Source organism: Caloenas nicobarica, chromosome 14 (genome assembly GCF_036013445.1).
Source record: "Caloenas nicobarica isolate bCalNic1 chromosome 14, bCalNic1.hap1, whole genome shotgun sequence".
NCBI lineage: Eukaryota > Metazoa > Chordata > Aves > Columbiformes > Columbidae > Caloenas > Caloenas nicobarica.
The window spans coordinates 1,928,781-1,951,440 of record NC_088258.1 but is presented as its reverse complement, the minus strand read 5'-3'; the positions used below and the strand labels follow the sequence as shown (position 1 = coordinate 1,951,440).

Genomic DNA, 22,660 nt, shown 5'->3' with positions numbered 1-22,660 from the left:
GCTGGACCTGCAGTGGCTTCTGAGGTGACAGTCCTGCAGAACTCTCGAGGTTTTCCCCAGAGACATCCAGTTGTGCCCGTTGAGCTCTGCGTGGCTGTTTTGTCATCTTTCAAGCCTTTAAGGGAGAGGTGAAGGGCAGGGGATAGAGAGAGGAGCCTTTTTCTGCTGCTGCTCCAAACCACCCCTGCCCAGCAGCCCATGTCCAGACCCTTCTTCCCAAGGGGGTGGAACCTCACGGCCAAGCGTTGAGTCTCTGTGCAGCTCCGAAGAAAACGATCTGGGCAGCCGGAATGCAAGACTTGGCCTTTTGTGGATGCTGTGGTCGAAAGGAATGGCTCTTTATATTTGAGATAAGGCTGTGGTGTGTTTTTTCTCCTTTGCTACTTCAGATTTGGAGTTTAAAATTTACTCCGGCATGGGCATGTGTCTCTTGTATCCAGCAATAACACACCAAGGGGTTGGCTTGGGTTCTTCTGGGGAAGGGGTAAGAAAGAAGAGGGGGCATAGGAAATGTTGCTTCAACTTCATCTCTTCTTAGTTGTGGCATCAAATATATGAAACAGGAAATTAGGTGGTTCTTGTAAAAGGGCGGGGGAAAAGAATCAAAGCAACCCAGCAGTACAGTTCATTCAACTGTGGTTCCATTTTTTCATTAGATCCTCTGAAATGGGTCACTAGGTGGTCAAAACCATATTATTATTGTGCACGCAGTGTGACGTTCCGTTCCCCGGAGAAGGGGACGCTGGGCGCTCACAGTGCAGGTAAACATGGGGAGAGAGCAAAGCGGGGATTAACTAATTTCTCCCCGTCCTCCAGGGAATTGTGGTGGCACAAGGGATGAGCTGAGAGCACCTGAAATCTCAGGAATTCTGGGACCGATTGTGGGTGGCAGCATCGGCCTTAAAACTGAGACTGGCTTGAAAACTCCCTTTTCACACTGGTTCGTAGGTGGCGTTAGGTGATCAGTTAACTTTGTCTTACTCTCAAATTTGGGCAGATCGAGAGGTTTTGATAAGTTCTGATCATTCTCCAAAGCATCTACTGAAGACCACAGTGACTTCTTGTAGAGGGGGAAAGGACAAGGTTGTGGGGCATTCCCGATGAGAGGTACGAGATGGCTCAGCAAAGAGGTGTCTGAAATGACGAAGAAATTCCTCCTGCGGCCACGTTGTTTTGTAGTTAATGTACGTTTTTTCTCAGTGTTCCTCTGGGGCTGGCAGGCGTGGGGACCTGCGGGCTGACCTGATCCGACACATCCTTTGCCGTAGTTGCCTGGAAAGCCAGTTCAAGGAAGATACGGCGTGATAAAGAGGAATAGAGCTCTCTTCTTCAGGCCAGCGAGGAACAATTTATTCCTTTTATCGCTTTTCCTTTTTCTATTTTAATTTTAAATGTTTCTATTTGTTTTGGGCTGGAGTCTCCAGATACCGGGCACTGCTGAAGGAGCGAGTCTTTCAACTGCTGTCCAGCTGGCTTGGGCTCAGACTAAGGAAGCTTTAGAAGAGCAAACCGTCTCCTTTGAAGGGCAGGACACGTTCCCTGCCTGCCCCGGTGCTGCCGACCTCCACCTGTGAGCTGGGGGATCTGCTGGGAGCCTGGGGACAGCTGGGGACAGCCTGGCAAGGGACCAGCTGAAGGCCTTAGAACCCTGAAGAAAGCTGCTCCTGGAATGGGCTGATGTGAGCTGTTTGTGATGGATGTTATGGGATAAGGATTACTTTGGCAATGTAAAATCCCAAGAACAGGGGCCAGGATGTTGTCCTGGCCCTGAATTCTTGGTTTTGCCAGTTTGCTGTTGGCTCTGCCGAAGCGCAGGTGAACTGCCTGAATTAAGACGCACTTCAGTGGTTCTCAGACAAGCTTTCAGGGAACAGCGTGTTAATTTTGGTACCTGTGAAATGCGGGGCCGAAGTCTGCCTTTGCCAAATTTGAAAGCGGAATGCACAGGAGAGCTTTGATAATTCTGGGCGCTGTGTTCCCAGACCAGCTGTGGTATTTGGGCTCTGCTCAGACTAAACCTCCGTGTGTTCTCCCGGTCATGGGGCACTTGTGTACTGGTGCCGCACTTGGCATCACAAGCTCAGTGCATCTGCCTTAAAATACTGGATTTTTTTCCCCTTCTGCCATTTTGAAATTATCCTTTTGAAGTAGGAGGAGACTCTCAAGAAACTAAAAATCTGCCAGTGCAAAAGAATATTTTGTGTCTGACCCATCGGCTGGGTGAAACGCTTAATCATTCTGTTAATTTTAGCTTTGATTTTTCTTGAGATTTCTGCAGACAATGCCTAACTTCAGTAAAATAATAACAGTAAAAAGTCCCAGTTTGAGTATAATAGAAGCTACTTAATGAGGCTAGAGATGCTTAAAACGATTTTGTGGGAATTCCTGATCCTTTGGTGTCTGTTTTGCAGACTGCGGGTCCTGCTTGTCTGGGTTCAGTTGTTTAAGTCGTTGCAGCTCTGCAGGTCCCGTATGAACGGCTTTGCCTTTCTCCCCAATTCTTCCCTCTTGAATATTAACATAACGGATTGGCGTACATGTAGACAAGGCTGAGAAAAACTGCCCCTTTGTTTAAAAGTAAAAATACTTGTTGCAGATGACCCCGTTTGTGGTTTTATTCCCTGCGGTTTCTGCCGGGGCTGATGGACCATTGGCAGCAGAGGTCCCTGGTCAGGACAAGTTCTCTGGGCGAGACATTCCAGCAGAAGTTAAATCATTTTTATACCAGAATAACTAATGCACTTTGAAAGTGAATGTGTAATTCTGGAATAAAATCACTTTTATCCCACAGTAAGGTGTCTCCAGAGAGCTATTACATTTTCTTATATAAACAAACTTTTAAACTATGCTGCCACTGATCTCCTGTTTCTTTTTCTGTTGTTTCCTCACTGAACCACCTCCCCCCGGCATTTTCAAATGTTGTCTGGAAACCCTTCCTTTCCCTTGGTTATTGTGTTGTTTCATTTTACAAAGCATGTTGTCCACTGTTAGTGAGCATTCAGATGTACAGTTTGTAAGACACTTGATACAAAAGCTGGAATTGTGGGCTTTTAAAATCCTGTTGCTTTTTTTTTTCTTTCATGACTAAGATTTTGGTAGAGTTACAAGAGCTTGAGGGAATAGGTTAAACAAGCCAATGATTAAAATGTTATAGCATGAGGTGGCTACGGCATTTTCAGTGTGTTCTTCCCTTGTGGAAAATGTTGGTGGAGCTACTGCTAATGGATATTTAGGGTAAAATAAGACTAAACATGCCTTTTTTTTTTTTTTTTTTTTTTTGTCTGCAAGGAATATGAGGATGAAGAATGCTTTGCTGCCATAGAATGGCCAGGGCCTTTCCAAGCAGTTGCAGATGCTGCAACACTTTCCTAGAGCCTCTGTCTGGCCCCAGACGCCTGGTGTTATTTCATATTTAGCTGATTGAACATAATATTAATAGCTTTTAACTTTAAGGGTGTATCGGAGGGACAGGTCTACTGCAGGTCATGAAAGCATGTCTCTGAGGCACGTAACTTAATTGCAATTAAATTACCCTCCTCAGAAGTTCATTTACAATAGAGACAGAAGAAAGACTTGTGTGTGTCACGGAGGTTTTGTGGTTTATATGTCTCATTAAAAACCACTTGACCTATGCAGGACTTTAATCACCGTGTGCTCGCGGATGGACTGGTGATGCTGGTAGATGCTGGGGGGCTGATGAGGTGCTCAGGGCCGTGTTTTCACTCCAGGAGGATGTTAGTAGCAATTAAACAGACTCCTTCCTCACTTTCTTTCCTCTTATGCTCTGCAGCTTTGGTTTTTCAGTCTAAAGCACTTGGGTTTTTGTCTGGTGTCATCCCATCCAGTAAAGGTTAGAAAGATCTCTTCTGAATTTCTTATTCGATCTTGTAAAATAGCCAGTGTGTGAATTGTGGGCTGGATTGGGCAAAATGTCATTCCCATTTTTTAAGTGTACTTTAAGTGTTTGTGACCCTCTTATGACAGGGGCACAGCACTGACAGATATACTCATTTTATGACTAGGAGAATCCTAGTCTGACATGCAAAATACAGACGGAAGAATCGCCCAGCAGACCAGAGCCAGATGAAAGTGGAATTATTGTATCCATCCAAGTGTGTTTGAAGTAACGCGCGTTTTATTTGGTAGCTTGGGTAATTCATTAGGACTTTTTTGCCTGCCCCCAAGCAAGCGAAGACTGAAAGATCAGGAGCTGTGCAAGTCAGGAATAGGAACTCGTGTGTTTTGGGTTTCGTTGGTGTGTTTGGTTCGCTCGGGAGTTCAGAGACCTCGCTGTACAGGCAGGAGTGGATGTGTTAGGCTGGGCTTAACTGTCTGACCTTGGCAAGGTCTTTCCATTGGTCTATATCCTGCTTTATTGACCTGTCTGGAAGCAATACAGGCTTGTACTGAGGGACTGTAAAACTTAATTGGTGTCAGCTTTGCAAATAGTAAAGTTTGAAGTGCAAGCAAAAATTAACATCGTGTCTGAATCCAGTGTAGAATTTAGCGTATTAAAAAGTATCTAGCATTTTAGATGAATCACGTTAACAAACATCACCTTGATGCATGTGCTGAACTGGAGTCACTTGAAGTTTGCTAGGGACTTTGCAAATAACTCTCGTGCAAATAACCCTTTTTGCAACCTGGCTTTATTTTCCTAGCTCTCCAAAATATCCCAATGACAACAACAACAAGAAAACTTAGAATATCTTACTCCTTTATCTGGCCCTGGCCTTGGCAGTAAACCTCAGGAATTTCTTTGTTATTGTGGATCGCAGCCCCACATCCCTCTACTCTCAACTTCCCTCCCTCTTTCCCCAGAAAGAAAAGATTATCTTGAGAAACGTAAACCAAAAGTGGAGGGATCTCAGGGGGTCATCCTTCCTGTCGAGGAAGCTGCTTTTTTGGCACTTCCTACTCGCACAGAAGAGAGGGAGCGTATCGGTTTCAAAGAATGCTGCGAGCAGCCGTGAGCGCTTGATATGACACATTAATGAAAACAAAGATTAATACCATGTGACACCGTTGCCTTGCAGTACAACTGGGAACTAATGAGGCTAATGAGAACCATATTTTTGTTTGAGAGATTAAAATTTAATCATGGCTGATGTCAGAAATGAGTCGTTTAGTGTTTCTCCCCCCCCAGGTCTGTGCTAGGGCTGGATTTCTGGTTTAGCAGCAGCCCCATGCCATCTCGCCGGGCGTTCAGCATGGTTAGAATCATAGAATCATTTCAGTTGGAAGAGACCCTCAGGATCATCAAGTCCAACCATAACCTAACCCAACTCTAGCACTAAACCATGTCCCTAAGAACCTCGTCTAAACGCCTTTTAAACCCCTGCAGGGCTGGTGACTCCAGCACTGCCCTGGGCAGCCTGTTCCAATGCCTGGCAGCCCTGCGCTGGAAGAATATTTTTCCTAATATCCAATCTAAACCTCCTCTGGTGCAACTTGAGGCCGTTTCCTCTCATCCCATCACTTGCTACTTGGGAGAAGAGACCAACCCCCTCCATGCTCCAAGCTCCTTTCAGGCCGTTGCAGACAGTGATAAGGTTTCCCCTCAGCCTCCTTTTCTCCAGGCTGAACAGCCCCAGGTCCCGCAGCTGCTGCTCCTCAGACTCGTGCTCCAGGCCCCAGGTTGGGAAGGAGGAGGGTGATGCTGTGGCCGATGGGCCTTCCTGCATCCCCAAGACCTGCCAATGTGCGAGATTGCTTGTCCTGGTTGAGGCGGTTGGGTTAAATGCAGGTGGCAAAGGGTTGTGTGCTGTTAACTTAGCTCGGGCTTTTCAAAGGAGCAAGCAGGGGCAAAGAATGCAGTTGCCATGGAGATTTGAGCGTGGTCCTGCCCATGTCTACTCTAAAAACTGTGCGTTAGTCTGCGAGAGTAGACTGGGCTGAAAAGGCAAGTGGAGATGAACCTGGTGAAGCAGCCAGGTCCGGCTCTGATGGGGATTTGAGAAGATCTGTGTGGGCTGTCAGCAGGAGAGGAGCTGCCAAAAGCCTTTGGGTGTCGAGGGATGCTCCGGTGGGGTCTCAGCCTGCAGCGGGGCTGGTCCTTGCCTGCTCCTGTGAATATATTCCTGGAGAAGAACTGACCTGTGGCAAGTCAAACTTGCCATTGACACACGATATGAAAAAACAAGAGAATTGGCTTTGGTAAAATGGTATGGTGGGGTTTGCTGAGCGGCTGCAGCACAGGAATGTGCAGAGTTACTGCTGAGGCTGTTGATTTTGTAGCAAGTAGTGCTGCTACGATTAATGTCATCTGAATAGCGTGAATGCTTGTAGGAACTTAAAACGAGGGAAACTAAAGAGGAATCTAATTATTATACATTGGTTGCATGTGTTGTTTTGACTTACTGTAGTTACTGCCTTTGTTTTACTTAATAATAACACCTTTGGAGGACTCTTTTTTTTTTTTTTTTTAAATTTAAATCTGCTGTAAGATAGCTATAAAAATGAATTCACCATATGTAGAAGAGATCATGTCCTTGTCTACACTAGAAAATGGTGTCGTGTCGTCCAGGGTCTGTGTTGTCCCGGGTTTTTGGGTGCCGGTCCCCTGAGTGTCCCCCTGCAGCCGCCACCTCCTGCCCCAGCACCCACTCCCTTCCCTAAATGTTCCCCATGGAGTTGTCCTCAGAGTCCTGGTTTGTAACCTTTTATCATGTTAAGCCCAGTAATCACTTCTGTCTGAATGTCAGGACTGTTACCTGTATCTACCCTTAAGAAAACATAGAAAAGCAGTGGTGTGTGTCTGCTGCTTCGCTTTGCAGAAAGTCTGACAAAGTGTCTTAAGGTAATGCTTTGATAGCACAGCAAATGTCAGCGAAAGGCACGTAGCGATATTCCTGCACCTCCTGCCTGCTTCCCCTGCCCCAACTTGATTTCCTGAGGCCGTGTTAAAGCACCAGCGGCAATTGGAATGGGATATGGGTATCGCCGTTGCACTGGGAGCTGTGTACGCTCTGTGGACAGTTAATAACACTCCACTGCTTCCTTTGCACAAACTGTCTCTGGATTCCAATCACTTCTGCAAATCACAGCCGATGAGAAACCAAAAGAAGTTATCGGAAGATTCTGTGGTTAGTGGCATGGCTGTGCAGTGTCTGATGTACCACAGGGCTTTGCCAGACACTGAGACAAATACTTTTTTATTGCTTATTATCTGGCACATGTAATTGCCAGCTGTATCCAGTACATAGACTGAGTATTGATCCCACAGCTGAAAGATTTAGGAAAAGAATGAATAATGTTTTTTTCATGATTTTTTTTTTTTTTTTTTTTAAACTGTAACTTGCCAAATAGCTTCATGCGCCCAGCCTGGTCCAGCACACGTTCATGTTGTTTAACTCATCGAAGTTGTCAGACAGCTGTGGTTGGAAAGAATGTTAATACAGTGATTGGTACAGCCGAAAAGCAATCAGGGCTTGGGGAAGGGCTGTGGTGGGATCTGTGTTCACTGACCTCCCTAAGGGTCTTAATCCAGACACTTATTCTCAAAAACAGTGCTTGCTACCAGTGGTGCTGGCTCATCTCTGGGCTGGGGTTACTGCATGACCCGAGTTTTTTGGAGGGCTGAGCCGTGTTACTGGAGAAGTGTCCCAGGTCTGGCTGGGCAACCAGCAGCTCTGTCCTGGAGAAGGAAGAGTGAATGGCTGCAAAACCCAGCGAGCTCCCTGGGGAAAAAGCCTGGGGTACAAAGTACTGGAAACTTGCATTAGAGTCACTCATGTCTCTCCGAACTTGGTGTGGAGGAAATGACTGTGCTTGCACTGAAACCCATCGCCTCGCTGCAGAATTCCTCATTTAATGGGGAACCGCACTCAGTCTGCAGAATGGTTGGCAGTGGGAGGCCAGCCTTCAGAGAGAGATTAATTAATGCAATTAAATAAGGTTGGTTTGTTTGTGTGGTTGGTTGGTTTGTTTGTTTTAAAATCAAGGAATGGAATTACTGAAGTGCAGTTTCCTGGGATTTTACCTGCTGGCGTGTTAGCAGCAGAAATACTAAAACCTTTCTGCTGCTGGTCCCGAAGAAGCAGGATTGCAGCACTGGTTTTGTGCTGCCTCCCCGTCCGCGCACGCACACCAAAACCTGCGGAGAGACTGACCTCTTCTCTGGGCCTGGGACATGGTCAGGCCGGTGCTCACCCCTTTATTTTCCATCAGTGTCTGTTGCCACTTGCTGCACACACACTTCTTGTTTTTTGCATAGGGAGGTGCAGCAGTTCTGGCGGGACGGGGGAGCCGCGGTGCTGCCGGCTCCTGCTCCCACCTTGGACTTGCTGTTGGGCTTAAGGAGCAGCTCGGAGAGGGATTCCCAAGGGCCACTTCAGCATCTGGTTTTGGCACCGGAAGGATTTCACCAAAGCAAATTTCACTTGAGTTTGGCAGATTCTGTAGTCTTGTAAGCCAGGGCTTGTCATGACTTTCTGCTTTGGAAATGAGCACAGACAGAACAGTCGGTGAGTGCCGGGGCTGCTTTGGGGAATTCACATTTGGTCTCTTAGCCCAGCCCAGTTCCCTGCCTTGCAAAGGGACACTGAAGAGGTGCTTGGATGGTTTGTCACCTGGAGCTGCCGCAGGGACAGCCACGCGTGGCTCCGGGAGGGCGACTGTCCCCTCCTGTCCCTCAGTCCCTGCTTGGTTCCAGTTCCAGCTCTGCCCAGGCACCTTTCCCAGCACCATGAGCAAACCCAGGAGTAAACCTCATCCTCCAGCGCTCTTTTTTTTTTTTTTTTCCTTTTTAAAGTTATCCCAGTTCCTTCCATTTAAATGTGGATGTTGTAATTACAGAGTGCAGAATCCCAGTTTTTAGAGATCTGTGACCACAATAAAGTGAATCCAGAAACCAGACGAGTGGTTTCATTTACTACCATTCCAGCTTATTTCCTCCCCCCATGACCGCTGTGCAATACTAAAGGCTTGGCAGCAACTGAAACCAGCTGTCAAAAATGTTTCTTACCCCCACACTTTTAAGCTAATGATGTTCTGAAATTAATGGTGCACTAGGCTAATTCTGTCATCTCATTTTGATGGACTCTCAGCTTCTTGGTCTCTTGCAAGTGGTGTTTGCCAACCTTTTTTTCTTTGTTTTGAGGCAGTGCGCTAAGGGAGTGGATCCCCAGGTACTGTAAATATTAATATATATGCATTGAGAAGATGTTGGTTTTGTCCCGAAGTGTTTACAGCTTTAATTGGGTTGGTATATTGTGGTTCACCAAACAAGCTTTCAGGCACGTAAAGCAGTAACTTTTAGGAGCGTCATGTGCGAGACAGCAGCGGATGAGGTTTCCCGGAGCCGGGAGGTGACAGCAGCATCGCGTGTCTGGTTGTCACATTGTGCTGGAAGTGGCCTCGGCCCCACGCCGGGCAGAGAAGAGGCGCAAACCTCGGTGGCGGTGCAGAAAGTGGCCTGTTGTGGTAAAAAGCTGAAGGAGCTGAGTTTGGTTAGTTAAAAGAAATGAGACAAATATCTGAGTGCATGAAGGCAGCGGATGGTGGAAGGTGGCTGTTGTCCATGTTTGCTGTCCACGCATGGACAGGACAAGAAGCTGTTGGTTCACATGGCAGGAAAGATGCAGGTTCGATGTAAGGAAAAGCATTCTAGATGTATTATACGTATGGAGGAACATTGGGCTGAACACCTGGAGAGCGAGATGGAGTCTCCATCACAGTCCGAGGCGATTCTCGCACGGTCAGTCCTGTCTTGGGGCAGGTGGATTTCCCACAATTTCTGTGCTTCCATGGCTTAGCCCTTTTTGTTTGTTTGGGTTTTTTGTTTGTTTTTTTGTTTGGTTTGGTTTTTGTTTGTTGTTTTTCCTCCCCTGTGCATTCCCAGGATTTATAGCAGGCAGCTCATCCAGCTTTCCCTGCCACAAAATTTTGGCAGGGAGCTCTTTGCTCTGCCACGTGTGTGTCTGTCAGACTCCCCGCTGCGGTCTGAGGTGATGGGATCTCCTGGGGAAGTGGTTCCCTCCTTCCTCCTCTCCCTGAACAGGTACCGGAGGGAAGACCGGGATAATTAACGTGTCCTGGTTCCATCCTTCAGAGGGAAATGACACCTCGTGGTGTAGCTTCTGCCTCATTTCCACCGTGGAGAGCAGGTTTTGGAGCCATGTCTTGATGGAGAATTGGAAATATGTCCGTACTACCCAAATAGCTTTTTCCCACATCCCAATTTATACAACCCAGACAACAAGAAATATTCATAACGGAGATGAAAGTTGACATCTGGGTTCACTTTCCCTCTGTTGAGATCAGTGGGAGAAGCTGTTAACACCAGATACAGCAGGGAATGATCCTGCCTCTGGAAATCAGTTCAGCTGCGAGGATCTGGTGGTGTTGGGCACTGCTGGCATGTGAATGGTGGGTAGGACTAATTTTTTCTAATTATAAATATAGAGTTTTCCTAGTTTTCAATTTAATTATATATTTTAATTATAAACGTAGATTTTCATGTCTTCCTGGTAAGCATCGTTAGATGTAAAGGTATGAGTTCCTGTCTGTGTTCAAATATTATTTACTAACAGATTCTCCGTAGAATCCTGTCATGTTCTACAGACTTATCAGAGGAGTCCCTGTCCCAAACAACTGTTGCATTAAATGATCTGTGCAATTATGGGGTAAATGAGCAGAGAAAGACTGTAAATTTGTTGGGCAGGTCTGGCTGATCTGCGTTTCCTTCTCCTTGACCAAATAGAAACCATAATCTTATGTGCTTTGCAAACAGAAAAAAAGATGTTTTGGGGAACAGGCGGTGTTCTCTGTTGGGTCGGGAAATCCCTATTGGTTTGCACAGTGATGCCCACGCCGGGTTTGGAAACTCTTGCAGATCCATGTGTTCAAACCCATCTCAGCTCCATGTATTTTCATCAGGAGTGATGTGCTTAAATGCAGTTTAAACTATGTTTTGTTATCAATTTTTGCTTTCCAGGAATATACTTGAGCTAGAATTAAGCAACATGACGATGTGGTGAAAACAATTTAACTGAAATATTTGATGTTTATGGTTCCCAGATGATACTTGCAGCCTCTTGAAGTATGACATGAAGTTTGTCCTCTGACAAGTCATGGCTAATTACATTGTGTCTTCAACCAGGGAACAGAAATGACATCACGTTTTAATTTGATTTAGAAAATCCAAATGGAATATACTTTGAATTTGCAAAATTTCTGGTTTTGACAATGTGCAGATCAAAAGTCACTCTGAAATCTGCCAAAAAGCCCCAAGCCCGCAAAATCAAACCCATGTTTTTAGTTGTCGTTATCTGTCTGTAATGTTTCAAATGGCAAGGCAGGCAGTAGGAAAAAAAAATTCATTTTTAATAAATACTTCTGTTTACTGTGTATAAAGAAGGAAGAGAACCTTGAAAAGGAAAAAAGGGTCGTTAGGTTCCAAACTACAACCTGAAGTCTGGGGGAATTGGGTACCTGCCTATTTGTACCTATTAAAAAAAAAAAAAAAAGAGAAAAAAAAAAAAAAATCCGTGCAAGAAGCCCTGCTGCTTTTATGTATTTGGAGTGGGCCGTTTGGTTTGGTTTCCTTGGCATTTGTATCGCAGGCTTCTTCAGAGAAATAAATTCACAAGTGTTTGCCTGTCATCACATGACAAGTTACGGAGCCGAGATTGATGTAATCAGCAACAGGCACATGTCAGAAAACTTAATGTGGTTCAGAAGAATACAATATTTTATTAATTCCTCGTTTCGTATGTGTCTCTGGGTGTGTGTTTTAAATGAGCCTCAGGGGGTTCTTAACTTCTGCCAAGAAGTAGGAATAATTCGTACAAGTTTGTGCTGAACTGCACCACAACTGTGGTGGAGAACAGCGAAGTCAGGTTGCCCTTAATGACAGATATCTTTATAAAGAGCCACTTTTATTAAGAAAGCTAAAACTTGTGCGTTTTAAAGTTACTGCTCTTTGTACATCCGTAGCCCTGTATGAAATTGTTGTTAAATATGTAGTCAAATATTCAGATTGTTGGACTGTAGAAATATTGAAACTACCAGTGTATAAAACTTGCACACCTATTCAGGGCATTTTCAGTAAGAGCAAATCTTTCTGAAAATCTCTGAAAGGCCTGGAGTATTTTTTTGGTTGTTGTTTTGGGGTTCTGTGTTGTGTGGTGGTTTTTTTTTCTTTTTCTTATTTTTGTTGGTGTGCTGCAGATACTAATAATAAAGCCCCGATGTGGGACTGAAGCCGTAATGGGAGTGAACACCAGCTGTTGAAGAGCAGCATCTTAAAACTCGTTAACCTTTGGGTTTTACTTCTAATCGGAATGGATAATCTTACTGAAAATCACTATGTTGTAGCTGAGGCTAAAGGTAATTTCAGTGAGAAGACCAGTTAAAAAAGCAAGTTAAATGATGCGCCAGATTGTGGCAAAAATTCACATGAAAACGCTGCAGTGAGTGTGTGTCCCTGTTCCTGAGGATCGAGGAGCATCGAGTGCCCAGCTCAGCTGGCACAGTGCTGGACGTTTCTGGGTTCAAAGGGGGAAGAATTAATGAATTTACTCTTCTTGCATTTCCTGGTAGCAGCAATTTACCTTTTGTTGCCTTTAAGGTGCATGTTACATGCTTCAGGCATGTTTCCGTACCCCTCAGCAGATGTGTTTTGAATCTCAACACATGGGAAGTTTGAAATAAAACTAACATGAGGCATGGATTCCTGCAGTTGATCCACTGAGATTTTAATTTTTTTGCTTTTTCTTCATTTTGTTTTGCAGGTATTCCTTTGGTAAGTGAATAAAAATGAGAAAAAATCTGCAGTAATAATTAGTTGATGCGTTTGTGGGTATGTAGCTTTTTACATTACTCTAGCTTTCTCTGTCTTTCTCTGTCAAATGTTGAAGTTTCAATTCTCTGTTCCCTGCTACTGTGTTTTGTTTGTGTGGTTTTTTTTTTTTAAGTTTTCTGCCTGTATGCCCTTAAGGAAAGGAAAACTGGTGTCAATTCTGTAAATTGAGATGGAAGGGGAATTGGTGGAAGGGTTGTCTAGGGTACTGACAGCATCGTTTGGAGGGTGACGTTAAAGACGAGCAGTTAAATAACCCTGAGGCCACCGAGCGAGCTCTGAGGGACCTCCCTGGAGAGGGCCCCCCGTCCTCCCGAATTGCTGCTCCCTTCCCACTGGGGGCTTGTGTGAATGTCAAGAACCTCTTACTCGTATTATCTGCATTTCCACTGGTGCGAGATGCAGATATTATTCCCTGGGAGGTCTGGAAAGTTGATTTTTGCTTTGTACAGGTTTGGGGTTTTTTCAGCATTAATTATTCCTACCCGTGGCTGGAGTCTAAATGGGAAGTTAGAAATCCCAGGAGGAAACATTCCACTCTGTGGAAATATTAGGAAAACTGCTAGCGTATTTCTGATTTTCTGGGCAGTGCTGCCATGGTGTGATGCCTTAAAACAGCCTCTTGGGTCCTGTCTTCTCCTCCCTTCAGCCGGGCGCTTGTGCTGCGGGTGGAGGAAGATGATGCTGCATCATTGCATGGATGAAAAGGGGATTCGGATTCCCAGGTTGTCACTGGCCAGTCACAAATAGAAATTTGGTTATTCTAATATGAAGCATGAAAATAGTTAAAGTCCATTCGTGTCTCTGTGTGGCGGAGGCTTGCGAAAGTAATGACCAAGGATGCTGCTGCTTCAGGGAATTGCATCCATTGCCTCATTTACCAATTAATTGTTTTAATCAGTTGTAAGTGGACGTACTGTGTTAGCGCAGGTGGGATCATCGAGCTGGTGCTCACCAATTGGAGCGGCGGCGGAATGTGGAGAATTGAACCTACGCCTGTGTGTTTTGAGATGGTTCTTCCAAACCCAATGTGGATCTTTGAACCAGCAGGACTTCACAATACGAATCCACGCTTTGGTTGGGTTAGTGAGGACAGCCAGCTTGGTTTTAACTCAAGTTGCTCATCTTCTGTGTGTGTTTTCCGCTCTCACTAATGGTTGTAGAAAAACTGTTTTTTTGCAAGTGGTGGTTTATCTTTCGTTGGCCTTTCTTTATGTCCCAACTGGAAAGCCACCGTGTGAAGATGACTGGAGTCCTTTGTACGCAGTAGGGTCTCTCCCTTCCTTGTTTTTGGCTTAAGGGCCACTTCTGAGTAAGATGAATGAGATGTAAATCTAGAGTTACTTTTGTTAGAATACAGGAAAACCACAATATTTTTGTTATAATATAGCTGAAACAACAACATTGTCATCCATTGCTGTAGAAGTACATTAAATATTGCTGAGCTCTGGAAGCCTTATTCTTTGGTAGCATCTACTTCAAAGCAAGATCTTACAAAAAAAAAAAAATCCTGGAGAGATATTTGTAAATACTGACAGTTTCCTATTCCTCTCCAGGAAGTGTGCTTTTTTTTGATACATCTTAGGATGGATTTTGGTAGCCTCTATTAAAACTGCAGGCTGTCCCTATGAATTTTAAAGAACTCTGGAGTCTGGAAATAACAACAAGCTGTTAGGCCAAATGGGATCAACTGGTATTGCTACAGGTTCTGCTCTTTGCTCTTACTCCTGTCAGGTAACAGTTATTAAAAACACTCCTCACTTGTGGGAATGAGCTGCGAAACAGCCGTGCAAGAGCTTTCGCAGCCCAAAGCACCGGCCGCGTTGGACTATTTATCCTTGGAAGGTGAGGAGGTTCCCTGCAATGCAAATCCTGGAGCGGGCGCCAGCACTGTTCTGCAATTAGACGAGCTGTAGTAACTTCTCAGCTTTATTTATTGTTGTTCAGGTATAAATTGGGCTCTTGATGCAGCGCGGCGTGTTTCGGCGAGTTTGACATTGCGTTGCTCCCCGCGATGGGCGCAGCTCGGGCGTGCGAGGTCCCTCCGGGAGGCGGACACGGGGGCTGGATGGTCCCTTTTCTCCTCGTTTTTGGCCGTGCAGGGCTCTGGCTGCTGAGCGGGGTCTGCGCGCTGCTGGGGCTGCACGTCGGCTGGAGTACGCTGGGCTGCTTTGGTTCTGCTGAGCTGAGGCTGCTGGGCCTCTTGGGGATGGATGGATGGACAGATGGGTGGACGGAGGTCCTGCCTCTCCTCGGTGGAGCGCACCTGCAGGGCCAGCGGCCAGGCTGTTCCTGGAGAGCTGAGCTATGGCAACTTCATCCTCTGCCTAAATCTCCTCCTTGAGCTTTGCTGTTCCAGGGGCTTTCCTCCGTGACCTTCTCTGTTGCAGCCCCTGTCTACGTGCCTTGGTGACTTGCGTGTGCCACCACGAGCCAGCTGGCCCCGCTCAGCACCCCTGCTCCTGGCTCAGAAACGGCAGGTCGCCCCTTCTCCGAAGGTTGTAACTGTGGTGTTGGGACAAGAACGAACCAGCAAGGTCAACCTGTTATTTTATCCTTTAAAATTAAGGACATCTTTTCTTCTGGCTTCGAACGAGACCAAAGCTGCTTCAGCAGATTTGTGGTGTTGACAGCTTTGCTGTTCCTGACCCTTTCTGGGCGAGGGTGTGCTCTCCTAGAGCGGTAGTTCCTGATGATGCTTCTGGCTGAGATACCTCCAAGGACGTGTTTTGTTCCAGTGGAAGCCTGATTTAATACAGTGATTTATTATCTTTCTTCTAACAGAGGCTGTGAAAAAGACGATGCTCTATTACAGGTGTTCTTGACCCCCTTCTTCTGTTCTGCCTTAATATTGTGTTCGGTAGCCTCAGATACTCAGAAGACGGTTTGGCAGCCCGATGTGTGTCCTGAGATACTGGTCGAATGAGGCAGGAGTGGGGAGCTAAGCAGAGCGGCAGGAAGGCTGTGAAGATCGCGGGAGTCGTAACTACATCTCCTTAGGGTGAAAATCCAGGTGTGGTGTGACAATGATGCAACCGTCCAGGGAGATTCCGACTCTGCATCATCACCTCCGTGGCCGTTGGATCCCTCTCGGAGCCACAATCTGGATTCTCAGAAACGACAGAAATGCGCCTGTTTACCTTTTGGCTATCAATGGGATCATTAGACGGAAAGGATTGAGAAGCAGCTGATCTTATTTGACTCTTGATGCACAAAAGTGTCCTATTTGAAGCCAAAGCAAATGTTTCCTTGGGGACCGTTCCAGAGAGCCTCACTTTTGCACTCTTTGTAGGCCAACTGTATGGCCAGAATTAGAAACATATTTTAAAAGAAAGAGCTTTTTTTTTTCCTCTTACAGTAAACTTTCTTGTTAATTTTGACATGGAGAGAAGATGATTGCTGACTGTTGAATTAAACTCCTAATTTTTTTCCATTGTCTGTAAACATGCAATAAGCAAGTAATCTAGTTTGTACCTGTGCCTGCCCTCAAATTTCATATTGTATCCATCATCTCAGAATTTAAGATGAAGTGTGTTTTGATTAGAAGTAGAATAAAAAGTTGAGAGCCGAGTGTACGTAATTCTCCATTAGTTGTTAAATCCTCACTCTTTACTTCAATGCAAATTGTTCCAGGGAGGATTTTATTTTAAAAGGTCTTCAGGGATCTTGAATTTTAGATGTGAACTGACATAAAATGAAATGTTAGAGTGCACAGCTGGCGTTCTGGCTTTTGCTGTACGCGATTGAGATGTTTCTCCTTTTGTGAGTGCCTGTTTCCAAGGAAGGGGCAAAGTTTTTGTATTAGTTGCACTATATTGGTGAGCAGCGATGGTGGAAGAAAACGAAAGTAAATTGAAAAGACTAAGATTAAACTAGTGCAGCTCCAAAGCTTAGTTCAAAAAGTGTACCGAGATGGGGATGTGTCTGAACGGCGCCCAGAGCTGAGCCCTGGATTCCTGCAGATGTGTCTGTGTGGTGGGCGTGAGGGTCCCCAAGTGCAAGAGAATTTGCTGGCAGAGATTTGCCTTTTTGCACGGCAGCACGTCGGTGTCACGGCAGCACCCGGTGGCGCTTGTTCCTGTGGTTCCTGGCTGTACAGACGACGCGTGGGGCAGACACCGACAGCAGGACCCAGAAGGTGGGTCGGGCTTTGTTATACCTGGAGAATTTAGGTCTGGCTGCAGCAGAAGACCCCACGGGGCCACAGCGCGAGCGTCCCTGAGCCCCTGGGGATCGCTGCGGGGTTGAACACCCCGATGGCCATCGGCTGCTGTTTGTTCATCCTCCCCGCAAGCTGAGACGGGAGGGATGGGGCTCCTTACCGACCGTTCCCGTTCCTGGCTAATATTGTGATCTGCCGTTCCCGTTTCTCATGTAAGAATGGGAAACTTTTCTCTCTGTCTTATTAAATCTATTTTTCAAGCTGTCACTTAACCAGGTCTAGTGACAGAGTCGGATGTTTATGTGGCCCTGGACACTTGAACTCTGGTGTTTTCAATCACAACAGCACCTTTTGCCAGCCGTTGTGAATTAAATACTCCTCGTGACCTTTTACCCTCGCCGCTCTTAAATTCATGCTTTAAAAACAGCTTAATGAGGGGTTTACTGGCCCAATTGGAAGTTTTTATTAAAACCTATTAGTGTGCTAGAGTAGCCTGCCTGAAGGAAACGATTAGCCCAAAGCAACTAAACTCAGAGCTGGCCCTTAGCCACACCAGGTTTTCACTAAACTGTTTCCAGACCCACGTTAACCCCAACACTGCAGCTTGCATGGTATTCATATCCTCTGCTTTAATTTATAGCTTGTCTGATTCTCTCCCCAGCCTTCCTCCGTGTTCGCGAAAGCGTTTTGTTTTAATGTAATTAGACCTGCGTTAAAGGGCAACGTGCCTTCGTTCGGGCCTGACTCGTTTGAGAACCTCAATTAAGTGGGAACGTTCCCCCCAAGTCCTCGGCGGCTGCTGCCCTACGGACGAGATGTGGAGCCCACCTGGAGAAAACCACGATGATCCTGGTCCACCTTCCCCTGAGGAGCATCCCAGGACCGAGCTGGTGAGGCAGCTGCGTGGGTGGAACACGCCGGGGATTTGAAATGAAGCTGTGTTATCTGGAGGACACAGACCTGAGGAAAACGTGCAGGAGCTGAAGGGTGGAAATCCCGGCTGGCGTCTGCCGCTGACTTCCCGTTGGACCTTCGCTTGTTTGCTCTAAGTCTGTGTTTTGTGTTCCAAACTGGGCCAGTGGTTCTTGCCCATCTTAAAAATAGACTTTACAGTGCTACTGAAGCCCTCTAGCCCTTATCTTTGTGTTCTTGTCCTCACGTCTCTGTGCGGCTGAGAAAAGCAGCCCAGAGCTCCTGCTCGTTAAGAAAATTACTGTAGCGAGTCCCATGCTTCAAAAGTTCTGAGCAACTAGCAATCTCATAGATATTCCCTCCCCATCCATGTTCTTGGCTGCTTGTCCGGGCTTCCTGCGACGTCTCCTGAAACCACGAGGGCTTTGGAGAAGAGACGTCCAGTTACTATATATATATATATATATGTATATGTGTGTATATATATATACTATATAGTGTATATATACTATATAGTGTATATATACTATATAGTGTATATATACTATATAGTGTATATATATAGCGCATATATATATGTATTTTTTAGCACAGTAGCTTGCCTATTTGTAGGTGTCTGCAACTCCTGAACTGAGGGCATGAGCTAATACAAAACCTGTAAGCTGTATTTAATGTTTTGCTGGTGGTTTTCTTTGTTGTCCGACCGCCGAAATGACCGCCCGTGTATTAATGGTGCATCCCCAAAGTAACGATACGTCACCCGGGGAGTCACTGATGTATGTACTGAATGCATTTGACAGGTTTTATGTTTTTCATTGCTAACCTGTAATCAGGGAAAGCGAGTTGAAGGAGGAGATGTAGACTCTCACAAGACCTTGTTTGAGCCTGCAAAGAGGCCACGTTCTCTCATTATGAGATTACATATGGTAAATATCAAAATTAATAGGAAAAAAAATGAGAGTTGCTCATGTACCAACAAGGCTGCTGTTTGATTCACAAAGATTTAAGTTCTGGGATGCATTTTGAGCATCATAAAGTGATTTTTTTTTTTTTTTTAATAAACAAACCACAAACCAAAAAGCAACTGGTTCTTTGCACCAGCCGCTTCCTGAGTGTTACCTCCTGTCTTTATTTTTACTGGCATATGGATGCACCAACCTTGGGAGGTACCTTTTAAAAAGAATGTTGAAGGAAAGATCTGCCATCAAAGTTATTACTGTAAAGTAGTGCCTTTGATTGCAGCAATTATGCAAATGATTTTAAGGGATAAAATACTTCTTAACAAGGACTGATGTAAATGGTGGTGCTGGAATGAGCGCATAACTTCTTCCAACAAGATCTTTCCGTGCAAGTGATTTTCTTCCAGCCGTTTGCCATGTTGCCTGGGTGTTGACCTGTGTAACCGATGACCGGCCTGCAGATGTGACTTTTATTTTCTCTTAATACAGGAATGTAAGTGGGTGGAATGGGAACGCTGGTCTTGCAGAAACTGGGAAACCCTTTCCCTAAGCAAATTGTTTCTCCACAGCTCTTGTGACTTTTGTCCTGGCCTTAATAAAAAGGAAACAAACAAAAATGCTTTTTGCAGGCAGAGATTTCCTCAGAAAAAGGCGAGCTGGACTGGGTGACTAGCAAGAGTGGAGCCTCTGCTGGATTTAGACTTGCATAAATGCACTGAGTTAAATTAAATGAAATTTCCTCCAATATTAGTTTTAAAGCAGAGAAGTTGGATCCTTGTCCCCCATAGTTTGGAAGAACATCGATCACAAGCATTTGTTGGTGGTGGTGCTGAGACACTTAACTCCTGTTTCAGTCTGCGGTGCTTAGACCGAGCTTTTAGCTCCTGGTGGAGCAGAAATGCAGCACTGCACTGTGCATGGCGCCAGTTACCAGGACGTTTACTGTTTGGGTTCAAATTAGTCCCAAAAGGTGTCAAAGGTTGGTCACTGCCTTGACTTCGCACTAGGTAAAGGCTGTTCTCCTTGTATTGTGGATTTGTTGTCATTGGCCCTCCTGCAGCTGGCAAATAACGGCATAAAAGCCAAAAGCCTTTATAGAATAATTATAGCGAGTAGACATGGACATAGAGTAGCGTGCAGGGAGCATCGCTTGTGCTCTGCGAGGTTGCTGCACCCCGTTGAAACCTTGGTGTCAAAGCTATGGCAGAAACGCCAAATGAGCGTGTGTGTGTTTTATTAGCGATGTGTCTCATCTGCCTGAAAACCGGCGTTGTGGGGAGAAAGCTGCAGGAATGAAGGATATAGCAATGGGGCAGCCCGGCCGTTCCGTCGGTGTCGGGCTCACCTGAGCTCGGATGCTCTCGCTGGGTTGAGCTGCGATGCCCCATTTGGCTGGAGCAGGTGTAGTCATTTGCAATTCTAATCAGAGCTTCTGGTTTTGCAGATCTGTGGGCAAATAGCAAGGGTATTGTATTCAAAGCTTTGTAACCTCTGCATTTCCTCCTGAAATGCATTTTCCCCTTCTGGGTGCTTTTCCTCCTTTATAGGAAAGGTTTTAACGTGCTTACTGTAATGGTATTAGTGTCTGCTTAGATTTTTATCCTTTTGACAAGACTCTAATGAGAGAGAACTTATATATGTGGGTATTTATTTTAAATCTGGCCATCTTTGCACTTGGAGAAAGACAATGCAGTTCAATTAACTTTAATTGCTATAAGTACGTAGGAGTGCACCTGTTCACGGATACACCGGAACGGTTTGGTACCGGCACTGAGTTCACTTGGCGTGCGCTGTAAAACCAGCACTTGCTCTCCTGGTATTAGTGTCTCTGTTACCTGCTGTCCTGAGCTTACACTGGATTTCTGGTAAGTCTTTCTGTAAATCTTGTTTGTGCGGTGTTCCCACTTGTGGCTTCCTGTGCGAAAGTGAAAACAAAACTGGGGTTAATAAAAGTGCCAACTCAGTTCTTTAAAACAAAAGAAATGGGGAAGCAGGCAGGTCTGAGCGCTCTGGCCCTGCTCGCCTTGTGCATTAGCCAGAGGTTGCCGCAGTGGTACCGACTGCTGGGACTTGTTGCTTCTCCCTCTTTTGGGTTTTCCTATTTAATTGCACAAAAGCAGGAATTTTCCCCCTGCAAAAGCAGAGCAAAGTCTTTCAGCAAGGCCAGCCTTGTACAACAGCCACAAAATCATTCTGTGAATGCTACACTATGCAATTATTTTTTCCTTTTGCTCTAGTTTTAAAAGCGGAACTCAGACAACTGTTTGAAATGGGATTTTTTTTTTTTTAAGTATTTAGGCAATTGCAGAGGACACTTTATTTTATGTCCTCACCTCATTTATGGGTTACTGCTGGTTTTTCCACTTCTGAACGGTCCCTCCTGGCCGTGGTGCTCGCCTGCGTGTCACCGCGGGTGACGGATCCCAAATGGGATTCTGTGAGCCTGTTGGTGCCGAGCAGAAATAACGGCACCCGTGTTGTCCCCAAAGTATTTGCCACTTGTCGTAAATGCCAAGAGTCAGCACAGCCCATCTACCTGTTTTTACTCTGTAGAAAGCAGGCATCTCTAGGGAATAAAAGCATTAAAACGCCTCAGAAGTGGGAGGCAGACAGTAAAGTTGTTTCTGATTTTTAGTGAGAAAGACAAGTTGGGGAGAATCCAGTGAAAACAGCGGATCAGCTCCACGGCAGCGCTGGCTTCAGCAGCCTGAGACTGCTCAGCACGGCGCTGTTTAAATTCATTGCGGTACTGCCAGGCGTTTGATGGGAGGAGGAGGAGAGACGGGCAGGGTTGTCTTCGAGGCATGTTTCCATCTAAAGGGCAAGTCTGGCATGGGAGAGCAAATTTTATTTTTATTTTTCTATTTTTCTGAAGTTAAATAAACCTCGATGTGCAGAATAACCCCTGGATAATAATAATAAACCAAAGGAACTGCTGCTGTTTCTATTTTTCGTTAACCACACTGTCATTTCTAACGTGTTTGATTTATCTGTCTGGTTAACCATTCAAATGACCTGATATACATCACGTGAAAGCTTTATGGCAGTAATTTATAGAGGATGATTACAGCTCTGAATGTAAAGTTTTGGAGCATCGTTCTTAGGGACGGTGGGTTGTGTTGGCTGTTCCTGAGGTGTATGGTAGAATTAAAATACAAATTTAAGGGTTGAGCTCTTGGGACTGGGCATCTCTGGGCAGCAAAATGAAGTTGTGCGTGGAGCTCTGAGGAAGGTCAGCGAGAATATGTGCTCCTTCTAAGGAACCCAACTCTACTGGGATATTCTTCATCCTTCCTTTATTCTGGATTTGATCCAGAGTGTGGAAGTTTGAGTGGAAGTCCATTGGCTTTTGGATGCTTTCCACCAGGAGTGTTCGATGAACAGCAATGCCCTGCGGTTTGGATCTGGTTAGAGGGTCTAGGTCTTGTTTTCTTTGTTCATAAGTCATAGTATGTAAAAAGCAATTAGTCCGGAGAATCATCAGCAGAACTGCACCATCCCCTGAACGTCTCTGTGCAAAATCCCACGGGCTGAGCTGCGGGTGTGGGGGGAGCAGTGACAGCACCGCGATGGAGATGGCACTAGGAAGGAGGATGAACTCTTTGGTATCCCTGCCTGTTTGCATTTGGTGCTGACTGGTTTTGGCCATGCATTGAAAGCCATTATGCATTTTTTAGCCGTGCATTAGAATCCAGTGACATGACTAATAAACCAAACGGCCAGTTCCAGGACATGTATCCTAGCGTGCTCTCATCTATTCTTTTTGTCTCCTTTTTCTTGTTGGGAGGAGTGATGTGTAGGATTTTTTTTTTTTTCCTTCTTTTA

At 45.5% G+C, this 22,660-nt stretch overlaps 1 protein-coding gene across 2 annotated transcripts in view; it reads left to right on the top strand.

The window, feature by feature from the left end:
- Positions 1-22,660, top strand: part of LMF1 (lipase maturation factor 1) — a 181,030-nt gene that overhangs the window by 12,153 nt on the left and 146,217 nt on the right. The window contains exon 3 of one of the 2 annotated variants that reach the window (XM_065644838.1): positions 12,735-12,745. The exons of the other annotated variant lie outside the window; for it this stretch is intronic. Within the exon in view, the coding sequence (XP_065500910.1) occupies positions 12,735-12,745 (11 nt within the window). The remainder of the gene's footprint in view (positions 1-12,734; positions 12,746-22,660) is intronic. 2 annotated transcript variants of the gene reach the window in all.